Below are 25,829 nucleotides of genomic sequence, written 5' to 3' on the forward strand. Positions count from 1 at the left end.
AGTGTTTTATATCTACTGTTAAAAAACATATTTTCTTCGTTTTCAAAATCTGTATTATAAGCCCTATCGACCCATGAATTTCTTCCATTCCAAAGTGTTTTATATCTACTGTTAAACAATGCGTAAACATTGGTTTTACCACCTAAGCGGTGTATATATCCATCCCCTTATTTCTCGCCAAGTCTTCAACCACAAAGAAGAACTTATCCCTTATTTGCCGGTACCCACTCATTCACTTTCATATCAAAAGGGCACATATCCAAATTGGATATTGCCTCTTCTAATTAAAAATAGTTTACTAATAAAATACCGGAGCGAAGCACTGGCTGAGCATTTCCAATCAAGCGTGACACCCGTCCGTATTAAGAGATCACAGCACCTTGCGCTTTGTGCAAGTCTGTTATCAGTTAGGCAAGCGCGACCTCAAATTGCGATTACTAAATTAATATTGAATAATTAATATTACTACTGAATTGTGATTCATTAATGATTAAATTGTGATTAGGTTTGATAAAAATTGATTCATTAATTGAGATAAGAATTGTGATCTATAAATACCTATACAACGTTGTTATTTGAATTGGCTTGAGTGGTTTTATTGTTCATAATTAATTAGATCGATTTTTTTTAATGTTCATTGAAAGGAATAAAGTAAGTAGGAAGGAATAAAGTGGACTGAAAAAAAATATTTAAAAATGTTGAATATTTTGTTTTAATATAATATAGTTTATTTCTGAAAAAAAAAATGTGTTTTTTTGCAAAAGGAATGATATCCACTGTTTTACACCAAAAAAGAAACTATTAAAAATAAAATTGGCAATTTAGGTATGGGGGATAAAATTGATGAAAAAATCCTAGACTTATGCCAATAGTCACTTGTTATCATACCAAAAAACATCCTGAGCGATTCGAAATTCTAACAGTTAGTGTTTGCGTAAAACTTTTTTTTCGTTTTGCCAAAAAATATAAAACTGGATATAATCCATTTTGAAAGTATACTCCTCATTTGGTTATTCATAGGCGCAGTTTTCAATCCGTTTTTCGGTGATTTCAGAGTCAGCGTGTGACACGAAATTTTTCGTTACATTTTTACACATCGCCCTATTTATTTACCTAAAGGAGACATTTTTACGTATATATTTACACTTCATTCCCGAAACATCAAACTTTGGCTTTTTTTTTTTTTTTGTGATATATCCCATTACAGGCGTCCCTCGTGTAACACGGTACTTCTACAACACGAATTCGATATTCCACGGTACCAAATTTGCGATTATTACAACACGGTTTCGATATTACACGATTCAAAACTTGAATTAAATACTACACGATTTTGATAAAGCACGAACGTTACTGTTTGACCATCAATTACATGGAAAGGCTAATGTCCGGTTTATAGGCGGAAATGGACGTATCTATTAGTTTATAGGGATGTTAGTTGGTTTGTTTCAGATGTGCACTTTTGCCTCTCTATTATTTAGCTTTAGTTTTGTAAAAATGAAAATTTGCTCACTGCAACATTTTTTAAATCTTAAGTATATTCAATCTATATTCCCGCGGCAAAAACTAATTGATTTATTTATTTATTTACAACAAAGTTTTTAGCTTACCATTTTGCTTTTACGTTCCTGAACGAAATGAAAATGGTTTTTCTTTTTGTTGTTTCCATGGAAACTATTTTTGTTTCCCCTTATTTTATTTTAGAAAATGCAATAAATGAATAAGGCACTTGTGACATTATAAAACGCGTGCATCAAAATCCCATCGTTATTTTCCCTTCTCCCCTGCTAGAGCCGATCAGATGGGATCGTCTTTACTTGGCAGATTGCCAAATTACAGTATATATAAAAACAGGTCAAACAGTATATATAAAAAAGATGGAATTTCATTTCTGTTTAATACATCCTGTTAATGTTTGATAACTCTTAAGAGTTTTTACTTTGTTTTTATGAAACTTGGTTTCGATATAACACGGTACACGTAACTTGATTTACATTATTTCTAAGGCTCGTATAACACGGTTTCGATATAACACGGTACGCGGCTTCGATATAACACGAAACATATTGACATGATTAATGGTATGAACATGCGTAATTAGATTAAATAATGTGTAAAAAACCTATTTATAAAAAATTCTCGTATAACACGGTTTCGATACTACACGGAATGAATTAATTGTGTTTTACGAGGGATATCACCCCACCACCTGTATAAGGTACCATTACGTGTCTTAATATGAAGCATCAACTTTCTACCACGAGGACAAGATTGCCTTCCGGGACGCCCTTTTAGGTTTAATATCTTTTCTTCCTCAAACGGTACATTGTGTGGACGTGGCACTGTTATGGATGCGGTGCCTCTCAAAGAACGCACGGAAATATACAGGGTGTTCCGTTTGAACCTGCAAGACCTCTATTTTCGAAACAGTTCGTCGTAGATGCATGCTTTCAGTTGAAAAAGTGTTCAAATTCAGATGCAGAGTTAAGACATTGAAAGTTTGTTGCGAAAATAAAAATGAGTTACAAAATTTTATACGGGTCCTAATCCTCTAACTTGTATTTATAGAGAAATAATTTTCATTGAAAACTATTACTGACATAAAAAGTTTGACATTTGTGCAACCAAAACTCAAGGAGATATTAGAGTTCAAAGTTTTAAGGGACTATACAGAAGATGAGATTGGAACTTATTGACCTTTCAGAAGAATGACAGGTTGTTGAAATAAAAAAAAAGTATATATATTTGTCATAGCTATTCCAAAATTTATGCACATGTTATGGCATGATATGCAAAAACACACTACAAGACCTCGAACAATTCGAAAAACCACTCTATGCACACATATAATTTTAAACACTTGTTAACTGCTATATTTCCCCTCAAAAGGTGTTATTGACGGCGAGTGTAAAGTGGTGTAAGTCACAAAACGCTGCGTTTCGTAGCTCGGTAAATACAGGTCGTAGTAATTTCTAACTTTTTGGGTTGGAATTATTTTTCAATGGAGATTATTTCCCTGAATATGAGTTAGTGGACCTGGGGCTCGTATAAAAAGTTAAATTTTGTATTTTTTGACTTATTTTTATTTTTACTTCAAACTTTCAATGTCTCAACTCCGCATCTGATTTTGAACATTTTTGTAACCGGAAGTATGCATCTAAGACTAACGAGTGCGAAAATAGAGGTGTTGCAGGTTAAAACGGAACACCCTGTATATGTCAGGATGCTAGAAGGCCAGAGAAAAGCTACAGGGACTTACAGACTGATTGACTTTATTAACTACTTACTTGTTTGTACATTTTATTTCTTTACATTTTATGTTTTAACAATTTTTTAATTTTACTTTTTACAGCCTATATTTGTACATTTTACCTTTTAATCTGTACTTGTTACATTTTATGTTTTCATAGTTTACCTTTTGTATTTTGCCCTGTTGCATTTTCACATTTTGCTCTCTTCATGTGTTAGTGCTGAGTGCACTCTTGTCATTGAATCCGATGTTCAAGTGCTACTGCTAAAGATAACGAGCTGATGTGTGCATCACATGACTTCCTTTTACTCCAATTTAATGCTATTTCCTCATGATTGGCAATTTTAATGTCATTCAATTGTTCACTCTCTAAATATCACCAACAGTGGCCAAATTGAAACCAAATTTAAAATTTAAAAAAAAATCGTCAAATTTGTCACCAAGTTGGCGACAAAACTTGGCGACCAAAATACTGGCGATATATCGCCAAGCGTGCGACAAATTATAACACCACTTGAGTTTACATCGAAATTAACAATGATTTCCCCCAAAAAGGGGCAAAAGACCCCCTTAGGAACATCCGAATGCAACCAAAAGAGAAGGTGCACAACTAGGCCCCACTAGGAGTCTACGTACCAAATTTCAACTTTCTAGGACCTACCGTTTTTGATTTATGTGAGATACATACACACATACATACGTACATACGGACGTCACGAGAAAATTCGTTGTAATTAACTTGGGGGTCGTCAAAATGGATGTTTCGGTTGTCTGTAGGTTCTTAGGCATATATCCACGTGTGGTCAGGTCGAAAAAAAAAACTCAACATTCATTCGGGGGTGAGAAAAATGCAAATGAAGGCCGACTTTTGAGTGAAAATTTTTTCGCGAATACAGTACTTCCTTTTTGTAAAAGGAAGTAAAAATATTAATAAAAATTTCTATCGCGTTTTCTTGTGTTTCAAAACTAATGATTTGTGCATGTTGGGGGTTGTGGGGGGGGGAGGTGACCACAACGCCTGCAACACGACTAGACGTTAAATCCCGGTTATCAAAAATTTGCTATTTCAACTGCGCTTGCGCGCGGACTTCGCTTTTTGGGCTCTCTGTTTTAAGATTTCGTAAAGCTTGTTTATATTAAGCTGAGCGAGAGTCCCAACAAATTAATGAATGCGCTTAGAATATTTTCACAGCGATTTCGTGATATATTATATGAAACTACGGATATGAATAACTGATAATCTTTATAATGTTAAGAGAAAAATGACACTTCAATATTTATTGGTTTGGAAATATTTATTTAACATAAACGTAAAACACGTTGTGTACTTCAAAAATGATTGGAATATTAGTACAGAAATCCGTCTTTTGCGGATATTTTACGTTAGGCGTAAACAACTTAGTATTATACATTTTTATTTAGGTTGAGGGTTCGGCTTTGTATAAAAAGTGATGCTGCAATTCTAGTACGCTCTTCTGAGGTTAAAAATTTGGTTCTGAAAAATGACAGACAAATCAGACACCGAATCCATTAATAATTAAGGCGTAAAATTCAATCTTTACCGAGGCCTAAAAACTAAATCAGAGAAAGCTTTGTGATTTCTAATTTTTATCTGTTGCCATCTCATATTTATTACCAAATTTAAAATGTTTGTAATTAATTTTAGCAAAATTTTTGAAATCAGCTAAGTTCGCGAGCAAGCGCAGTTGAAATGGCAAATTTGTGATAACCGGGATTTAACGTCGAGTTGCAACACGTACAAATCATTATTTTTCAAATACGAAAATGTATGTTTTAGAAAATAGATACTTCATGTTAAGTTACATAATAGCTCTTTATGTTCAAATATATCACAATTAATATCTAAAGCCTGCTCTATGTTTCGATAATGAAGTGCAAAATATGCGTGAAAATTCCTCGCCTGTGCAAATGGATTACGGAGCATACGAATTGTTTAGAGATAAAAGTTAAAAATCATTAACTAAGTGGAAGTACATTACTTGTGCAATTTGCTAAGCAAAATAATTTTTCATAATATATTGTTATTGTTATTTTTTAAACGAAGTTTACCTGTGAGGTGCAGGACATGCTTTTGGACATTAGTCGTAAAAGTATCCGTTCTAGAAAAAATCTCGTGAATCTGGGCTGACCGAATCAAATTTACTAAATTTGAAGATAACGCCGTACTGAACAGAGATTAAAATCATATGGAAACTAAAATTAGATACCAATATTCAAAGTTTTTACTAACAAAAATCAGTACACATAAGCGTCCTTAGTAACCTTGCGATGCCGGGTGACGTAGTTAGTCAAAAATATAATAAAACAAAAAACATTTCCTTCGGTTTCTAAGGCGAAAACACGCTCTAAAATGAAATATAGAACTGTCATGAACAGTACAAATTTCTACTTTTCAGTAAAGAGAGAATGTCTCTCCTTAACTTTTTTTTGAAGAAAAAGGGTTTTGTTATTTGTGCTTTCGTTTATGTTTTAGTTTTTGTTTCTTTGTATGTGTTGTTTTATAAGCTTCATAAATGATATTGTTAAAAACATTTTGTAAGTAACTCATAGCCACAAAAGGAAAATAAATGTTCTAAAAATATCCTCTTGCCTTTAAGTAGCAAGTTAAATGTTCAATAGATAAGTATTTTTTAGAAAATAAAATATTGGTAGTTGTTTCACAAAATCAAAAGTCAATACAATGTTCAAAAATTCAAAATATTGTTAAAATTTTATTACAGATAAAAAAATACAAGTTTTTGAAAACTAATGTACAGTTTCAATTCACAAAACCAAAATACCAATTAGATTGAAAAATACAGTCATAAATATGTTTCATAAAATTAAAAAAAACAAAACAATTATTAAATAGTTACATTTAACGCAATATTAACAGACTATTTCTTAAAGTTATTTGATTGTATGGCATCTTTTACACGTAGTTTGAACAATAAACACAGAAAATGTTTGGGTTCGGTGATATTTCACCGAGTTGGGAAGTTTTACGAAAGATGAATTTTTCTTCAAACGGATCATGTAAAATACGGGATTTCAAATCACTGTTTTACAGATCTCTACTCACTACAGATCTCTTTTGCAAGAAACGTAACCAAGCTCCAATATGAGTTTTGGAATATGAAGATGATGAGAGAATGTATTATATACTATACAATGCAGTAGTATACATATGAAGTGCACGGAGGTTCAAAAATACCTATGTAAAAATAAAATTGCTGCTACTTTTTTTTTTAATGAATCTAATTTCTCCTTTGTTATTCGTAAGAGAAAAGTTCTTCAAAATGGTACTAAGGATTTTTTTTTTTTGCTTTTACTACACGCTCTGTCTTAATACATTTACCGCAATTTTGTTAATTATTTTTTCACTCAGAACTAACTGATTGTAAAGGTTGTTGCTTTCAAAAAAATCTTCCAGTATTTTTATAAAGTTTGAAAATGTTGTGAAAATGTTAATTGAGCGAAACTTTTTACTTCCTGTACATGATTTCAATATTAATTAAGAATGTTTTTTTAAAGCAAAATTCTCCATTTTTGAATTTCCAGAAACCTTTTTTTGCATTTTCATAAAGTAATAGTTTAAAAAAAGGGGGAAAAGGGATATCTCGTAACAACTTTTATTTTCTAAAAACCTTTTTCAATATTTTTATAAGGTTTTAATTTTTATGCAAGCTAAAAAGAAACAGTGCTCTCCAGTTCTAATACTTAGCAACGCAAATTCCTTAAAAAAAAAATCTTTTTAATATCAATTAACAATTTTTTCGTTACCTACTAGAATTTTCAACGCAAGTACAAGTACTTCGTTTACATACCAGAACAGCGGGTATAAGAATAATACTTGCAGACAGGTAAATAACAAAATTGACTGAAAAGGGGTAATATAATTAATGTTCTTTCATAACAGAAGTAATAGGGAGTTTTACATTGATTGTTGGTAATTATTGGTAGTAGGGAAATACATTAATTGTTTTTACAATAAATGTATTTCCCTACTACCAACAAATAAAAATAATTAATTGTTATTTGTTGGTAGTAGTTTTAATTTATTAATTTTAATTAATTAATTGTTTTAATTTATTGATGTTTAACAATTTTATACAGTAATTGTTGGTAATGGGGAAAAACGGAAACATTATTCTCTTTCAGCTGCATTACCAACAATTAATGTAAAATTTTTGGGATATTTAACGTTAAATTTATTCATAGCAGTCATAATAGTTGTGTATTTGTACGTAGAATTTTTCTTCTAAATTTTTATTTTGGAGTACTCATGGTACATTACAATTTTTTTACTTCAATAACCCTTTTTTGCAGTTTTTGTTTCAGAAATAAGATTAACTAGAAGTAAAGGAAGAATTTTTCTGTAAAATATATTTTGAAAAATCAATTATATTTAAAAAATACTTTAAAGGCCATCGGCTTAGTTAATACGAATACACCGGCTTTTCTTTTTTTACAATATTTCTTTGTTTTGCATTTTTTTATCGATGCAAGAACTATTAATCTTTAATTGGCAAAGAAATATTCAATTTAGGAGAAACAGCCCAAAATATAGTCTAATATATCTATAGCTTATGTTATTGGAATCATTGATTCTAGAATAATGTTGAATTGTGATATCTTTAGATTAAATTAGTTCATCACATCAAGGTAAAAAAAGGGAATCAAATATTCAGGTATACATACTCGTATTTTGTTGTTTGGAAGAAAAAAAAACATGAAGCTACGTAAAAGAAACACAGTTTGACATTTTCTTAACATCTTTTTTTTTTTTTTTTGCTGAAAAAGAAAGCTTCAGAGTTTGGGAACTCATGCTGTTTCATAATTTCAATTTCTACCCAAAAATGTGCTTTAGTGCCATGATCATGAAAATGCAAAATATTTCATTGCATTTAAATTTTCACACTGAAGAAATTAAAGAAAGTTCTATAACTTCAGCTTGTTTTAAGGAAATATAATTTGGCATCTCTCTTTATTTAGAAATATCAGTTCAAATCTTTCTTAAACATTGAATCACAGATGATTAGTCAAATATTTTGGTGACAACTCCTCCAGTTACAAAACTCCAGAGGGCAACTCTTCAGTTTCCAGCGATCTGCTGCTTTGGGTATTATCTGAAAAAAAGTTGAAATGTACTTACAAAAAGTTTTAAAACAACATGTGAGTTTCTTATGCACAAAATTATGTTAAAAAATCATTTGCATAAGCTCCAGACGTTCTAGAAAATACAGTCGAATCTTGATAACTCGTTTATAACTCGAATATTTTTTTATCTCGGAGCTTTCATTCGGTCCCAAACTATTGTGAGAACTTCCCGTAGCCCGAACTACCAATAACTTGAACGCTTAAACCGGTCCTTTGGAAGTTTGAGTTATCGAAAGTTAACTGGATATAAATCTTTACTAATAATAAAGCTCAAAGTCTCTCTGTCAGGACGTGTGGATCTCTGTGACGCGCATAGCGCCTAGACCGTTCGACCGATTTTCATGAAATTTGGCACAAAGTTAGTTTGTAGCATGTGGGTGTGCGCCTCGAAGCGATTTTTCGAAAATTCGATCTTGTTATTTTTCTATTTCAATTTTTAGAACATTTTCCGGAGCAAAATTATCATAAGATGGACGAGTAAATTACGAAATTATCATGACGTGGAATGGGAGAGCGAAGGAACATAGCCAATTGGCGAGAAATTCGTCATCCATTATTTGTAAATATACAGGCGAACTAAAATGACCTTTTAATTTTCTACTACGGGCGAAGCCGTGCGGGTACCAGTAGTAAATAAATAAAATGACAACTGAAACCCAGAACAAGTAAATCTTTTTATGGTACGAGGGCAAATCAAAAAGTCTTTGCGCGTATTTTTTAAATTTAAAATATGGCTGTGAATACAAAGCAGACATATACATTCCCTGCAGTGACAGTTCCTTGAACCGTACCAGCCGTATCTGCTTTTTGCTCGGAAGAGCGGAGCTACTATCAGTCATTTAAGATGACGGTTGTTCTTCAGACGTCTACAATTTATAATCAGCGGAGTTTTATTGGTTTTGTATGGAGCAACGGACAAACGCACATAGCAATTCACAGGTACGCCTACAGTCCAGATGTTGCCCTAGCGATTTTCACGTTTTCGCTCCACTGAAGAAATTTCTGGCAGAACAGAGATTCACATGCGACGAAGAAGCTAAGAACGCGGTCTGACGGTGGTTCCACAGGCAGCCGAAAGAATTTACCACAGGGGGATCTCTAATTTCGTGCTGCGATGGGACAAATATCTGAACCGGTGTGGTCACTATATAGAGAAATAACGTAAGGTACGTAGTACAGTACGTATATTTGCAAATACCTGTATGTACCTGTTTTTGGCGAATAAGAAATAGGCGCAAAGACTTTTTGATTTGCTCTCATACATTTACAATAGCTATTCAGTGCATTTTTGTACAGCTATTGTCCAGTAAATATCTATGCATTTATAATAGTGGCACAGGTTGTAAAAGCAGAGTAGCACTGAACTGCTATTTTGCCTTGGACAGGTAAACGGAAGTATCTGCAGAAATGGGTTTTCGAGAAATTGGGTTTTCGAGAAAGAAAACGCATATGGGATTCTATAGTACCAACAATAGGTAGTGTTTTATGCGCTTTTAATTAAGCGGAAGCCAAATAAGCAAGCTTGTGCAATAAAGCTAACGTACAAATAGATAACAAAAATGCAAAAAAAAAAAAAAAATATATAAATTAAAAAATAATAATAATAATTTGAATTTTGACCTCTTGAATTCAAATTATGTTTTTCGCAATCACGAGTGTGTGTGTATGTAGAAGTGTGTGTTTATGTGTGTGGGGTATGTGTGTTTGTGTGTAGGAGGGTATATGTATGTGTGTGTAGGCATGCATATTTGTGTGTGTGTGCGGGTATGAGTGTGTGGGTAGTTATGTGTATGAGTGTTCGTGTGTGGGGGGAATGTGTATGTGTGTCTAGGCATATGTGTTTGTGTATGTGTGCAGGCATTAGTGTGTGGGTAGTTTTGTGTGTAGGTGTGTGTATGTGTAAGTGTATGTATGTATGCATGTGTGTATGTACTTGAGTGTGTGTATGTGTTTGAGTGTGTGTGTATGTGTGTAGGTGTATGTATGTGTTTGTGTATGTGTGCAGGTGTATGTATGTGTGTGTGTGTGTGTACGTGCCTGTGTGCATGCGTGTAAGTGTAGGATATGGATGCAACCAGGAGGCGGTTTTCGCTATAGGAGCAGCATCGTGAGGAGCCGGTCGACGATGATGCTGGCGGGAAAATAAAATCATAAGACATCAAAATAGTCAAATGAAAGCAATAAGCAATCGTGATTGCTCAAAAAAGAAAAGAGAAGAAAAAGAGAAAAATTTGCAGTTACTGCCTTTTACCTGCCCACGAAAGTATGCTGCCATACATTTACGAATGTGCATGAATGCATTATAGTGCTCAACAAAGTTAATTTTATGAGCCGTGAAGAAAACTTAGTTCATTTTTGCATTTTTTTATACCAAAAAATATGCGTTTACTTATTTTTTTTAACTAATTTATTCATTTTCATTGAGAGTTAATAAAAGGCGACAAGGTGACTGGTTATGGCTAATATATTTTAATTAGGGAAGCATTTTTACTTGACTTTAAAATTTTAACAAATTACTCTTTGCTATGCATTATAATTATTTACCCTTAGTATCTTCTATAAAAATCTGTTAGTCTCTTCACATCAAAACCAAACCTCAGATTGTATACTACATCGTTTCCGCACAAAACCTCTCGCATTCACGTTATAAAACGGGATGACTTCGTTCGGTTTGTTTGGTTACCTTTACTTAGAACATGATGTATTTTCCTAAACAAAGTTGCTAAGAGAAATAGACATTCTTGCCTGCACTCTTTCTTCTAAAAAACCTTATTTGAATTTTATTTTAATATGCATGATGGATTTGCTACGTTGTTTATAGAAAGGCATAAGCTGTTACTTGACTTTTTCCTTGTAGAAGAAAATGCAGGAACCTCGATTTTACGCAAAAGTCTAAGGATATTATGTGAAAATTGATACTTCCAAATGGATTAGAGGGGTAGAAAGCTGTAATGTTTACTTGTTTTTATGTGTGATTATATATATATATATATATATATATATATATATAATATATATATATATGTAATAATACGGGTGTTCCGTTTTAACCTGCAAGACCTCCATTTCCGCAACCCATAATTCTAGATGCATACTTCCACTTGCAAAAATGTTCAGAATCAGATGCGGAATTTAGATATTGAGAGTTCGAAGCAAAAATTAAAATGAGTCAAAAAACGTAAAATTTTTTCTTTTTATATGGGCCCTAGGTTCCCTATCTTAGGCTTAGAGAAATAATCTCCATTGAAAACTAACTAACTAAAAACTGGACATTTGTGCGACCAAAACTCAAGGAGATATTCCAGTTAAAAGTTTTGAGGGACCATACAGAAGATAAGATTGGAACTTATCGCTCTTTCAGAAGAATGGCAGGTTGTCAAAGTAAAAAAAATAAAGTAAAAAGTATTTATATTTTTCATCGCTATTCAAAAATTCATGCAAATGTTATGGCGTGTTACGCAAAAACAAACTGCAAAACCTCGAACAATTTGTAAAACTATACTCTGCACACATATAAATTTTAAACACTTGTTAACTGCTATATTTTCTCCCAAAAGGTGTTATTGACGGCGAGTGTAAAGTGGTGTAAGTCACAAAACGCTGCGTTTCATATCTCTGTGAATATAGGTAGAACTAATTTCAAACCTTTTAGTGTTGGAATTGTTTTCAATGGTGATTATTTCCCTAAATATAAGTTAGGGGATCTTGGTCTCGTATAAACAGTTAAATTTTGGATTTTTTTTAATCATTTCTATTTCCACTTCAAATTTTCAATATCTTAATAACTCTGCACCTGGTTTTGAACATTTTTGCAATTGAAAGTATGCATCTTGGACTAACCTTTTCTGAAAATAGAGGTCTTGCAGGTTAAAACGGAACACCCTATATATATATATATATATATATATATATATATATATATATATATATATATATATATATATATATATATATATATATATATATATATATATAAAACACGTTCTATACTAGAACTTTTTTTCTTATTTTATTTTCTTGTTTTTTGAAAATTTGCTTTTTCGTATGCATTTGAATGTAAAAATTACTTTAGAATTTTTGCTTTCACAATAAAGACAAGAAGACGGTTTATAAAGAATGTCAGAGCAGCTTTATACAGCCAAGCCGCACATTTATATCGAAAAAAAGCATTAAAAATTTTTTTTGTGAGTCTCGTAGAATAAATATGAGCTTCATCAGAGCGGTCATTCCAAGCTCGCTAGCTTGCGAGACCGAGATTTTCGCTCACGTGATCGGTTGTGACGTAGAAATGTCGCAAAGTAGTATTCTAAACTACTCGAACTTAGCTTGTGGGTAGGTTCGAGTAGATTAGAATACGACTTTGTGAAATTTCTACCTCACAACCGATCACGTGAGCAAAAATCTCGATCTCGCAAGCTGGCGAACTTTGAATGACCGCTCGTTTTTAGAAAAACTTATTAAACGTAGTTTATGAAAAAGGTTATCGTAAAATTCAGAATAATATAATATTACCGGTATTGCAACATTCCTGAAACTAGGGGCGATACAGACTATCGTTTTAAGGCGGGGGAAAGGGAGGGGGGAGGTCATGCTGAAGCATATAGGCGGTTTTGAGTAGGAAAAATTTCTGAAACTGCTTGGGTACCAATAAAAAGCCCCTAATCAGCCAAAAATAAAAGCGCCTAGTAGGGCATAAAAACAACTAATTAATTTTATAAGCAAACATTTACGTCTAAAAATAATTAATTGAAAATGTTACTGAAATCATTTACACACACACTTTTCCATTTTACTTATAAATTACTAGCAAATATACCCAGCGCTGTCTGGGTCAGTAGTAATACTGAGAAACAATTTATACTTTCCTTTATTCATTTTAGCTGTGGCTCGCGGTTTTACACGCTTTAATAAGACAACAAAGTGTTAAAAAACTATTTTAAGTACTTCACGCTATGATGTATATATGGTAAAAAATAGCACACCCTTATCCACATCGATTTTTTCCGTTAAATAAGAAAATCGAAAAAAAAAATCAATCAAAATAATTGAAAATCCTTAATTTATAAATTAATTAATTTTAAAATGAGCTGTGTTATAAATGTTGTAAATCTTCCTGCCCGCAGCCGGGTTCGAACCCGAAACTGTGGGGTTGCTGGCCCATTGCTTTACCGGCATAGCTATTCGCGCAACAAAACCTCGAGCTATTGATGCAACAAAAAATGCATCATGACTATTATTGGTTTAATTTTAATTTATTGTTGCTCCACCGCTATTAGTCATAGCGTGATGTTATATAGCCTTATAGGCTTCCTCAATGAATGGACTATTCAAGACAAAAATAATTTTTCAGTTAGAAGCAGTAGTTCCTGAGATTAGTGCGTTCCACCAAAAAAAACCTCTTCAACTTTATAATATTAGTATAGATTTGAACATAATGAGGATGAATACTATTGCGATGGTTTAGGGAGTATCCTTGCCCCCATGACTCCCCCTTTGTGTCCGCTCCTGCTTGGACCACCAGAAAATGACATCGGAAGCGGAATAACGTATCAAATGGACAGTGTAAAATCGGGATTTCACTAGTTTAACACAACCAATGTTGGCAAAAACGACTTTTTAGGATAATGCAAAATGTTAAACAAATTTCTAATTAAAATTTAATACCGCCATATTTATTGGGTAAAAATGTACACTATTGGTACTGCAAAACAGTAAGAATTGTAATTGGGATTCAATTTTAGTATGTGTGTGAATTCCATCTTCACAACCTTTAAAACTTTTCCAGCAAAATGCTTTCGATTTTAGATTATGACTTTTTTCTCCGCCCAATTTTCAAAATTTTTTGTAATTTTTTTTATCATTGAAAAAACTTCTCCGTATTTTCCTGCTTAAAAGGACATTTGAGTCTTGTTTCTATCTTAACTGGAACGAAAAATATATTTATTTTTGTTGTTGGCATTTATCTAATATTATAAATAAACTTTAAAACTTTAAGCGCGTTTTTCTCCATGATGCAATTTTTCCCGATTTTTTTGCATTCAAAGTCTTGTAAGTCAAGAACCGATAGAAATAAAGAAATGAAATTTTTGAGCATATCTTTTGCAAACAGTTGATTTCAATTTTTATTCGGCAGGTTTGAAAAAAAAAAGTTTTTTTTAACCAAAAAATATTTTTTTTTTTATTATCTTCGAATTTTTTGAAAGTTGTCTTCAAATATTTTCTTTTTTATTGAATAATTATTTTTTAAATCGCCGAAACAACATTAAAGTTAAATAATTTTGCATAACTTTTTTGAAAAAGTTTTGAAAATTGACCAAGAATATTTTGAGCTTTAGCGATTTAAAGCAACCCCACATTTAAAAAAAAATTAAATTTAAAGAAAAAATTTTTTTTAAAATAATTTTTGTTTTGATTTTGCTTATTAAATAGATGAGGAATCAATGGAAAAAAATTAAATTTAAAGAAAAAAAATTTTTTTAATCATTTTTGTTTTGATTTTGCTTATTAAATAGATGAGGAATCAATGGGAAAAAAATTAATTTAAAGAAAAAAATTTTTTTTTAATCATTTTTGTTTTGATTTTGCTTATTAAATAGATGAGGAATCAATGGAAAAAAAATTAAATTTAAAGAAAAAAAAATTTTTTTAATCATTTTTGTTTTGATTTTGCTTATTAAATAGATGAGGAATCAATGGGGAAAAAATCGAAACTCTAAACTGTTTAATAAAAAAATTTTCAAAATGTATCCCGGATCCCCTTAAGAGCAGTAAACTTAGATTTTAAATCAATATTTAGTAGGTTTTTTCCAAAATTTGAGACGTGTCAGTTCTCTCACAGGTGTGCGATTTATCAGTTGGTCCTAAGCACCTAAACTACTCAAAACTATTCTGTGCTGAACATAGACTAATAATAAGAACAGACCGAGCTATGGCAAGCCTTTTGCTGCTCATAAACCAAACCATGTGACTGGTGGATATCCTAGCAACAGCGGGCGTTGATCGTAGCAGACGATCAACGCCGCGAGAAATAAAATAAATAGAATTTGATGGAACACGGAAAAATGATCTTTTATGGAGTCGATTTGTAAATTTGTTATTCTAAGCTGTAAATATTTTGTTAATATAGTGAGTTTTTCGTTTAGATAGTACTATGAATTTTCTTTAGTCAATTTCAATAACTCTCTGAGCAATTAAAGATGTAAGCGCCCAAAAAGAATCGGCAAACGGTAAGATTTTTACCTACAATTTCAACTTAAGATACCGATTAGTACATGTTTGCGTTAACGCAAAAACGTTTACGCCATCACGTTCACGCCAACGCTGACGTAGCAGTTCCAAATGAAATAAAAGTTACTGAAAACTGTGATCAAAAACTAATTACTAATGTCAAAATAATGCATAACTAAAAGAAAAACAGTTCAATCTCTGCACCTGGAAAAAAAATTATAATGAAAACACATTACGTATCAAAATACATGTCGAGTGCCAAACTATAGATAATCCTGCCATCTGGCAATCATGCTGCCAAAGTTTTCGCCAAGTCTCCCACCAGTCACATGATGTATCCATAAACCAATTTTTTGATCAGCAAGCCTGGGAAAGCTCGGTCTACTCTTATTATTAGTCTGTGGTGCTGAAAAAGAAGAACTACAAGAATGAACCGACCACTGAACGACTCATTCCTGTTGATTTCCACTATCAGCTTCGAACTCGAGCCACAGGTGGAATCGCTGCACGAGAACTGTTGTTGCTGGCATCCGCGTTGCTCGTTCGGGAGGCTCAAGGTGTTGCCCGCTGGAACATCCACCTTTTGGAAATCGTCCTTCTGTTCCGACGTACCCTGGTTGAGCACTTGGAATGATGGCCAGTTGAAGGGCATGCAACGTACTTCTGGTTGTGGCTGAAAAGAGATAGTCATTTAAAACTTAATTTAAATAAAATCAGCTCTTATACCCATTAAGGGCTACTTGCTGATAAATTTTTCTTTCATTCCGTTCATTTTTTTCTTGAGATACAGCACACAATTGACGACAAAAAACGTTCTATAGCTCAACCCCCGTTTGAGTTATTGATACCAAAATTGAATCAGCACCTGTTCCTGTTAATGGCAACTGAAGAGCGGCCACAAAAAACTGGTCACACACAGACGTGACACACACACACACAGACGTGACACACACACACACACACACACACACACACACACACACACACATTCTCCAAAAATAGTCGAAATGGACTCAGCACACCTCAAACCGTTCGAATCCGTCGAAATTCGAAAATTTGCACGAATCCAATACTTTCTTCTATATATTAGATACAGAAGAAAGTAAAAAAAGAATTAAAAAAATTAATTTGAACTTGTACATCTTGAATTCAAATTATGTTTTTCGCAATCACGAGTGTGTGTGTGTGTATGTAGGCGTGTGTGGGGAGGGGGGTATGTTTGTTTGTGTGTGGGCGGTTTGTGTATGTGTGTGCAGGCGTGTGTGTGTGTGGGTAGTTGTGTGTATGTGTGTATGTGTGTGTGTAGGTGTATGTGTGCGTGCAGGTGTAGGTGTAAGTGTAGGCAAGTAAGTGACGCAACCTGGAGACGGTTTTCGCTAGAGGAGCAGCAACGTGAGGCGGCCGGCCGGTCGACGGTGGTGCTGCAGAGGGTGCTGGCAGGAAAATAAAATGATAGCACATCAAAACAGTCAAGTGAGAACAATAAGCAATCGTGATTGCTCAAAAAAAATATTAATAATAATAATAATGATTTGAATTCTGAATCTTTGAATTCAAATTATATTTTTCGCAATCACGAGCTGCGACAAGACCCTTCTCATTGGAGTTATTGTTTCTCGAAACGGTTCCTGTCCCCCCAAGCCTGCTCCTCCTCTTGGGTGGTTACGTGTGCATAGTTGTACATGTGTAGGCTTGTGTGTGTGTATAGACCAGTGTGTATACACGTTAGCGTGTATGTGTGTATACCCGCGCACGTGTGTGGGTATGTGTGTATGTGTATGAGCGTGCGTGTGTGTAGGACATGAACGCCACCGACCAGGAGAAGCGGATTCCGGGACACATTGCTCAGGACCGGAGGAGCCGCGCCTGCAGAGGCCGGTGGGGTTGAAAAAGGAACCAAACATCATGGACGGTCAAGTGAAAACAATTAGCAATCGTGATTGCTCAATAATATTAACCTTTAAGAACACGGACGGTTTGAAGTAACATCAGAACACGAATGGCGTATTCCGTACGCCAGCATTTTTTGAAGCTTAACTATGAATGGTTAAAGAATTTCCTACAGGGTGTCCCAAAAGTAACCGGTCACTTTTAAAAATCAATAAAAACTAAATGGGTAAAGATAGAAAGACGTGATTTGTTGCAATATGCTTAGGACAACTGTAAAATTTCATACAAACAAACGTAAAAAAATAGTCACAGTGTTCGACAGTAGATGGCGCTACATGTATTTAGAGGAGGAGGCTTCAAGTGTGTGTGTCTGAAAATTTGCTATTTTCTCAAGCATATTGCAAATAAACGGTGCATTTCTGTCGTTGCCCGTAAAGTCTTTATCGATTTTTTAAATATACCTGTCATTTTGGCGATCTTACAGACTGCATTTTCTTTTTTATCTTTCAAACCACGTGCAGCGCCACCTATTGTAGAACATTGTAAATAATTTTTAATGTTTGTATGCATGAAAATTAACTGTTGTCTTAAGCCTATTGCAACAAGCCGCGTTTTTTTATCTCTACCGTTTAGATTTTATTGATTTTTAAAAGTGACCACAATAAATTTTCATAGATACAAACATAAAAAAATTAGTCACAATGTTCGACAGTAGATCGCGCTGCAGGTATTTAGAGGAGGCTTTAGGAGTGTCTGTCTGAAAATTTGCTGTTTTTTTAAGCATATTTCAAATAAACGGTGTATTTCTGTCGCTGCCTGTTTAGTCTTTATCGATTTTTTAAATATACCTGTTATTTTGGCGATCTTACAGACTGCATTTTCTTTTCTATCTTTCAAACCACCTACAGCGCCATCTATTGCCGAGCATTGTAAATAATTTTTTATGTTTGAATGTATGAAAATTTACTGTTGTCCTAAGCCTCTACCCGTTTAGTTTTAATCGATTTTTAAAAGTAGCCGGTCACTTTTGGGACACCCTGTATTTAATACAATGTCTAGCAATGTTATAGAAGTAGCAATGATCTAATTGAACGAACAGACAAATACAATCACAATATAGTAAAAAATGATGATAACGTTTGATTTGTGCATTTTACGGATATGAAATTTTTAAAAAAAAATGTATGCATCTAAATGATATTTTAGTCCCTGAGGCAACTCGTTGGCATTTGTTGAACATTTACTGCAGCTCTCACAATTGTATTTTGTTGTTTTTTATGCTTTTTGCATAAAAAATTGGAACACTCACGCGTGGTTTCTATGAAAAATATTTAAAAAGAACAAGAGAAATAGGCAATTTTCGACCTTGAACACAAGTACGTCACTGAACGGACCTTGGAAAAAGGGTAAATGATTGCCAGGTGTTGGTCAAATGACTATTCTAAAATTTACAGCTGCTTTCTCGCTGAGCGGCGTACTCAGTGCGCCGTCAGTGTTCTTAAATTTTAAGAAGCAGGGTTTCTAGGTTATGGTTAATATTAGCTATGTTGGCTATTTTTGATCGTAGTTGGCTAGAAAAGAATCAAAAGCATTAGCTAAACCGATCTACATTTCACTTAACATTTATCATACATTACATAGTTATAACACATAAAAAGTGTAAAATTTATTGATCAGAATCTTTACAAGAAATATTAAAGCCATTATTTAAACAGTAGATTTAGAAAAATATTAAAGCTTTGAAGTATAGAATCAATAAATCTTGCACACAAAAACACAGGAGCTGTCTAATGTGTATTTTAGTACGTTTGCAATCGAGAATTTCCAATGTATATGAAGAAAGAGGAGTCGTTTTCTTGTAAGTTGGCTATTTTCATGAAGCGGTTTGGCTATTTTCCTAAACTTTAGACTGGCAACACTATCAGGAAGACGGAGAAATAAAGTTATTTTCTTAAAAAAAAAAAAAAAAAACTATTTTGACAAGTTTTTATTTTTCATTAATGATGTATAGTTGAGGTAAACCTAACCAGGAAACTTCGTATTGCTTTTATTGATCTTTCTCAATGCTTACAGCAGAGCTCGATTACCGCAGGGGCATGTGGGGCACAGGCCCCTTCTCTTAGATTTCAGGGGCCCAAAATCCCCTTAATTTATCATGCGAATTGAAAATAAATAATGATTTCACTCAGAATCTAGAGTACAATGATATTATTGATTGTTTTGCAAATGCCAAAACAAGGAAAAAAATCTATTTGTTGATAAAAATTCCCCTTCAAAATGTCTTTGCAAATCAGAAAACCACTCCAAATTTAGTCTGTATTTACTATTAAAAGTTATATCATAGATAATTTTGGTATTTATGGTTTACTGCAACAAGCAAAGTTTAACCACATTTTATATATATCTCTTCTACTTTTTAAATGTACGTATTGTGGTACCACCAAATTTAGTATGGTTGTGTAAAAACGTAAGTTTTGAAATATTTTATTGCTTCAATATATAAAAAAAAGCAGAAATGGGGGGGGGGGGCGGTGCACAAAATGAATTTCGTGCCTAGTGTTTTAAAAAATCTTAGTTGGGTCCTAGGGATGCCCTGAAATAGAAATGTGCCCCATATCCAATGTCAAGATGATCGGGCTCTGGCTGACAGGTTAAGTTTGCTCGAACTATTGTTACCCTCATTATTCAGTCTCACAATTTTTTATTCACAAATCAATAAAAGTCTGGTGGTTTTGAAGCAGTATGTCTGGAAACGGCATTTTAGATATCAACTAATTTTTCAGATTTTTAACTACGCAGATAGTGTCCGTGTGATCTGAAAAAGGAAAAATTGATGGAGCTCCATCAGGTAAATTTAATTTAGAAGCATAATCCTGATACTTAATTATGAACGACAACACTGCTCCAAACGTATCCTCGGGGAAATAATGACATACGCTATGTTACTTAATCCATCATACTAGCCCGATATCGCATAATCTGATTTAACTTTATTCCTCAGACAATGTAAAAATGAATGTGAAAGATTCACTAATATCCAAAAAGCCATCTTTCATTAATTTTATCTAATACCTATTGCTTTTTATTGATTCAGTGTTATACAATTTACGCATTGGCTCACAAAACGCAGTCTGTAAAGAGAGTTAGTGCTTCACCAAGTTTAAAAAACTAATCTTTGATAGAGTTTGGAAGGATAAACTTATAATAAAACTGTATGATGTCTTTAAAATCCGGGGAAACACTTTAGCATGGATTTCTGATTACCTTAAACAGAGAACAATTAGAGTTAAGTTCAATAGAACCCTCTCCGATACTTTTAGCCTAGGCCAGGGTGTTCCCCAGGGAACCGTTCTCAGCCCAACTCTCTTCGTTCTGTATATGGCTGGAATTGAAAAAACCGTTTCCCCGAGGACTCTTGTTGGAATGTTTGCAGACGATATTGCTATTTGGAGCTCAGGCAGAGCAAATTGAATCAGAACTCAATAGTACCTTGGACGCCATCTCAAAGTTTGCAGATGAACATAAAATGAACTTCAACCCAGTTAAATCAATAACCACTTTCTTTACCACCAATAAAAAACTTTATGACTATCAACCTTCTTTGATGCTCAAAAACCAGAAACTCACCTACGAGAAACACGCAAAATACCTGGGCTTCATCCTTGATCCAGAATTTTTATGTAATAAACATATTGATTTCATTGTCCAGAAAGCCAGGAAGCGCCTCAACATTTTGAAACACATTTTGGGTCAAAACTGGGGAGCAGACGCAAAAACTCTTAAGACTTCCTACCAGGCGCTTATTAGGCCAATCTTAGAATATGGATATCCCATTTATTGTTGTGCATCTGAAACCAACTTGAATAAACTGGAAAAGGTCCAGTTGAGTGCTGCTCGCATTTTTACTGGAATGGAACGCAGCTGTCTATCCGAAATCGTCCTCTTTGAGGCAGATCTACAGCCTCTTTCCATGAGACGCCAGGCCAGTTTAGTCAAATACTTGAATAAACTTTCTAGTATAGATCATGGAAACAAAACTGCTTGCTACCTAAACAGTTGGACAAGCAATAAAAGAATCTTTAAAACTTTATTTGTTTCAAGCAAATGGCAGTACTGTTACAAATCCTGTAAAAAGTAATTATTGTAGTAACGTAACCTGTAAATAGTTTCCCGTAATGAATATACAACCCCTTTTCATTCGGCTAAAGTATACAACCCCCTATTCTTTTTTCCTTATTTCATTCACTGATTTTATCAATGAAAGTGTAGTTGTAGAACGTTGTAGCATTTTCTGGAATCTTTGAGAGATTTCTTTTCGGTGTGTATGTAAACCGTTAGCGATGGATAAAAAGTTAGTTTCGTTTGAGATTTCGAACTGAGAGCGTATTTGCTCTGTTTATAGCGAGGCATTTCGCTGTGTTGTTTTCGTATTTGGAAGTAAATACGTGTGTAAACGTTGAGTTTACGGTGTTGTGTGATAATTGCTTAATTGCTGATGAATAATTTAGCAGTTGTTGACGATCTTTCCTGTACATAGTGTAAATAAATTTCCTGTGTTTTTATCAAGAACTGTGTCTTCATTTCAAGAAAGTGGAAGTCGCACCGAATCCGTTACAGTACTATCCGGTCCCCTCACATTTTTCTCAAATATGACTTTACTTGCCTCCAAAACGTGCTTTTATAAAGATTTTACTGACATATTTTCGTTATAAAATCGCTTCAACTTTGCTTTCATCTGTATATTATTTAAATGCTTTAAGCTATTCGAGATAGATGAGAGCAGTGTGAGCGAACCATTTTTGGCGTATAAAACTTTTTAACAGACTTCGAGGAAAATGTACTCAAAGTATAGAATACAGTTATTTTTTATTAATGATATTTCAGTTTAAATACAAAGGCACATTTTTTATACTTTAAGTTAAAATATTACACATAATTAAAAGATTTTCCGTTAATGTTAGCTTTAAATTCATTTCAAACAGCATCTTAGAACAAGTTTGGAAGAAAAATACTAAGTTTTAATCAAATATTGTAAGATGTGTTATTTGAGAAAGTAACTCGATGCCCTATGTTGAATGACTTTACTAATCACATGCAGCATAAAATTTCACCATACTCAAGTTACGAAATGATAAAATTTAATCTTACTTTAGCATTACGGTTTATGATTGGAACTCTCTAATTTTAGGGAAAGTCAATATTTTAGATTGGTTTTTTGGGGAACTGAGTTCCCCCACAGGTTCGTGTGCTTTTAGGGATTAATATCTAATGGCAGATTAAGCAAGGTTTAGCTCAGTGATTAAATGTAATACTCTCTGCACTTCAATTTTTATGAATTCGCACTTTTTGTGTGATGAAAGTATTTAGAAGTATAGTTGACATCAGCTATAAATTTGAACTTGAGAAATAAACTAAAACCAATGAAAGTAATACATAGACCCTTTACCTGTTTAATGTCTGTTTTTTTATCAAGCGCTTCCTGATTACCTTTATTTTTTGAGGGTATTTTTATTTTTTTTGAAAGTAAAAAAGAGGTATCACTAAGAAGTGACAGGAAAATCATGCACAAGTATTTCTTAGTTTACCCAGTTTTATATACATTTTTTGTTTGAATATCTTTTGTTTTTTAATACCAAAATACTTTATTTCAATACTTTTAAAACTGTTTTGGAGGCTAGAAGAAAGAAAATTACCTCCATCCTAATACAGTCTTCGGGCCTTCCACGACCAGCACTGTATTCCTGGTACTGAGACAGGACACAAAGTAAACAGTATACCTGTAACAAGAGTGTGCAATTTATGTAACTCTTACAGATCATTTTCATTTTACCATAATTAAGACAAAACATTCTTGACAACTTTGAAAAATTATCTAACATTATCCCATATAAGTATTCAAGAAAGATGAATTTCATTATTAACAATGAAAATAACCGATGTGAAGTGAACCTTGTTTATTGCTGTTATTTTATGTAAAAAAATATTGAGAAGTCATATCAAGTAATGTTTCACAATATTTTGCAGTCAATGTAGAAATGATTAATATATAAAAAAAAATATGTGGTGCATTTGTAATTTTATTTCTATCGTCAACAGAGATTTATAATTGTTTATTAAACAAAACATTGTGCGCCAACTTTATATCTTTACCAAATTTCAACTATGCTTCGTTGAATCAAGTGAAAAATGTGTTAACGATCATAATCATGTGAGGAGAAGTAATTTTATGTCAAAAAAAAAAAAAAAGAAAAAAGAAAATGCGGGATCCAAGTATTCCATCTTCCATATGTCATGTGATTTATTGGAATGTTATCCTTCTCTAGCTGGATATTGTAAACAGGGCCGCAGAGAGCCAAGATGGGCAGCTTGGCAAATTTGTCGCCCCCCACCCCGCCCAAAAAAAGAAGAAAAAGGAGAAAAGGGGCGGGGGGAATCAAAACTGCTTACTAGAAAATAATTAACGGTATTATAAGTGCCATAACATTGAATACCAAAAGAGTAAATTTTACTTTATCTTTACGTTTCCACTTATTCGATGTCTCCCCCCCCCATTTTTTCACTTCCTTTCTTTGTTTCTTTTTCTTTGCTTCTTTCTTTCCTTTCTTTCTTTTCTTTCTTTTTGTTTTCTTTTTTTCTTTTGCGTCAGTGTCGCCGGTCACTTCCAATACCCGGGCCCTTAGCTTCCGACTAGGCTGAAGTGTTCTCTCGTCGGTACTGATTGTAAAAACTGTTTTATAAGTTTCAGATTTAGTTTCTTCTTTATCATTTCATTAATTACTTGTAAACTTTCTTTTGCATCAAACCAGGCAATTTTTGTTCAGCAAAAACGTAGTGAATTAAAAAAAAATAATCTTTATAGTTGTAAAAGGTTTAAGATATCGAACACTTTTTCAAATATGGACGTTAACTTAGGCAGGACTAAAAACCCAGGACTGTTTCGGCTAATCCGGGATGTGTGAATCACCAAGGTATAGCCCTCTTATTCTGACAGGGGCACCCATATGCAACATTTTTAGGGGGGGGGCTTGCATATTTTCCCTAAGGTTTAGCAGGATGTTTTCCCCATGAAAACCGATTCCAGTACAGATTATAAATATTAAAATTTGATATTTCTAATAACTTATTCATTAATGGCTGGAGAAGAAAAATTTTTTTTTCATTTTTGCAAAGAAAAAGTATTAAAAGCAGGGAAGTTCTGATTTTTATGGGGGGGGGGGGGGTGAGCCCCCACTTGCCCCCCCCATATGGGAGCCCTTGTATTCTGCCCCTCGCTGCGTCGATGCACCAAGTATCCCTGATTTTTCAAATTTTACAAGACAATAGAAATATTATTGGGGTATACCAGGGCCAAGTATCCCTGATTTTTCAAATTTTACAAGACAATAGAAATATTATTGCGGTAGACCACGGCCAAGTATCCCTGATTTTTCAAATTTTACAAGACAATAGAAATATTATTGGGGTAGACCAGGGCCAAGTATGCCTGATTTTTCAAATTTTACAAGACAATAGAAATATTATTGGGGTAGACCAGGGCCAAGTATCCCTGATTTTTAAAATTTTACAAGACAATAGAAATATTATTGGGGTATACCAGGGCACGTTTACGCAGTGCCCTTTCTCTCAAAACGAATTATAACTGGAGAGCCAACAGTCATAACAGATTGATGCTGCTCTCTAGCCCATATTTGCACAATTTTTTGAGCATCAGTAGAGCTTCGGTCTAGCGTGCAGAAATAATAATCTGTTTTCTACCAAGTTGAGCAAATTTTGTGTTGAACGTTTTGAAGCTTATTGTGAATAAATAATACTTCGTTAAAAAAGAACAAATATATAAAAATTAGTAGAATTTTACCGTTTTTTGAGAATTGTACTTGGGTGAACTGAAATGTTATTATTTTTTTTTCACGGTAAAAATAAATCCAAACTTGGCGACAGGGCAAGTTTACGCGTGACGTCGGAGCTCCTTTATGCATGTTCTTACGGTGTCTTACTTCTAAACGTGCCCTGACGCTTTTCTTTTTTTTGCTCCGAACTGTCTCAAACCTTTTTAGTATTTTCAGGCTAGTTAGTTTTGAAAATCGCCATTTATTTTTTAATTGAGTTACAAATTCGTATCTTGTAGGTTACAATCACGTAATGCTGTCTTCATGCCCATTCAGCTTTTAGTTTATACACTATTAAGTCTGTAATGAATTTGCTTTATTTTAAAGATGGTAAGACATTATGTTCAAAACACGTGCAGATCCACGTCATAATGAATATGTGTAAACGTGCCCCGTGGCAAGTTAACGTAACCGAC

At 33.5% G+C, this 25,829-nt stretch overlaps 1 protein-coding gene across 1 annotated transcript in view; it reads right to left on the reverse strand.

Moving 5' to 3' along the window:
- Positions 1-8,250: 8,250 nt before the first annotated feature.
- The window catches only part of LOC129224613 (uncharacterized), a 259,311-nt gene continuing 241,732 nt past the window's right edge, over positions 8,251-25,829 (reverse strand). Inside the window, exons 6-8 of the mRNA XM_054859098.1 lie at positions 23,221-23,304; positions 16,076-16,310; positions 8,251-8,379 (exon numbers count right to left, since the gene is read on the reverse strand). Of these exons, the coding sequence (XP_054715073.1) occupies positions 8,321-8,379; positions 16,076-16,310; positions 23,221-23,304 (378 nt within the window). The 3' untranslated portion in view covers positions 8,251-8,320. The remainder of the gene's footprint in view (positions 8,380-16,075; positions 16,311-23,220; positions 23,305-25,829) is intronic.

Source organism: Uloborus diversus, chromosome 6 (assembly GCF_026930045.1).
Source record: "Uloborus diversus isolate 005 chromosome 6, Udiv.v.3.1, whole genome shotgun sequence".
Taxonomy (NCBI): Eukaryota; Metazoa; Arthropoda; class Arachnida; order Araneae; family Uloboridae; genus Uloborus; species Uloborus diversus.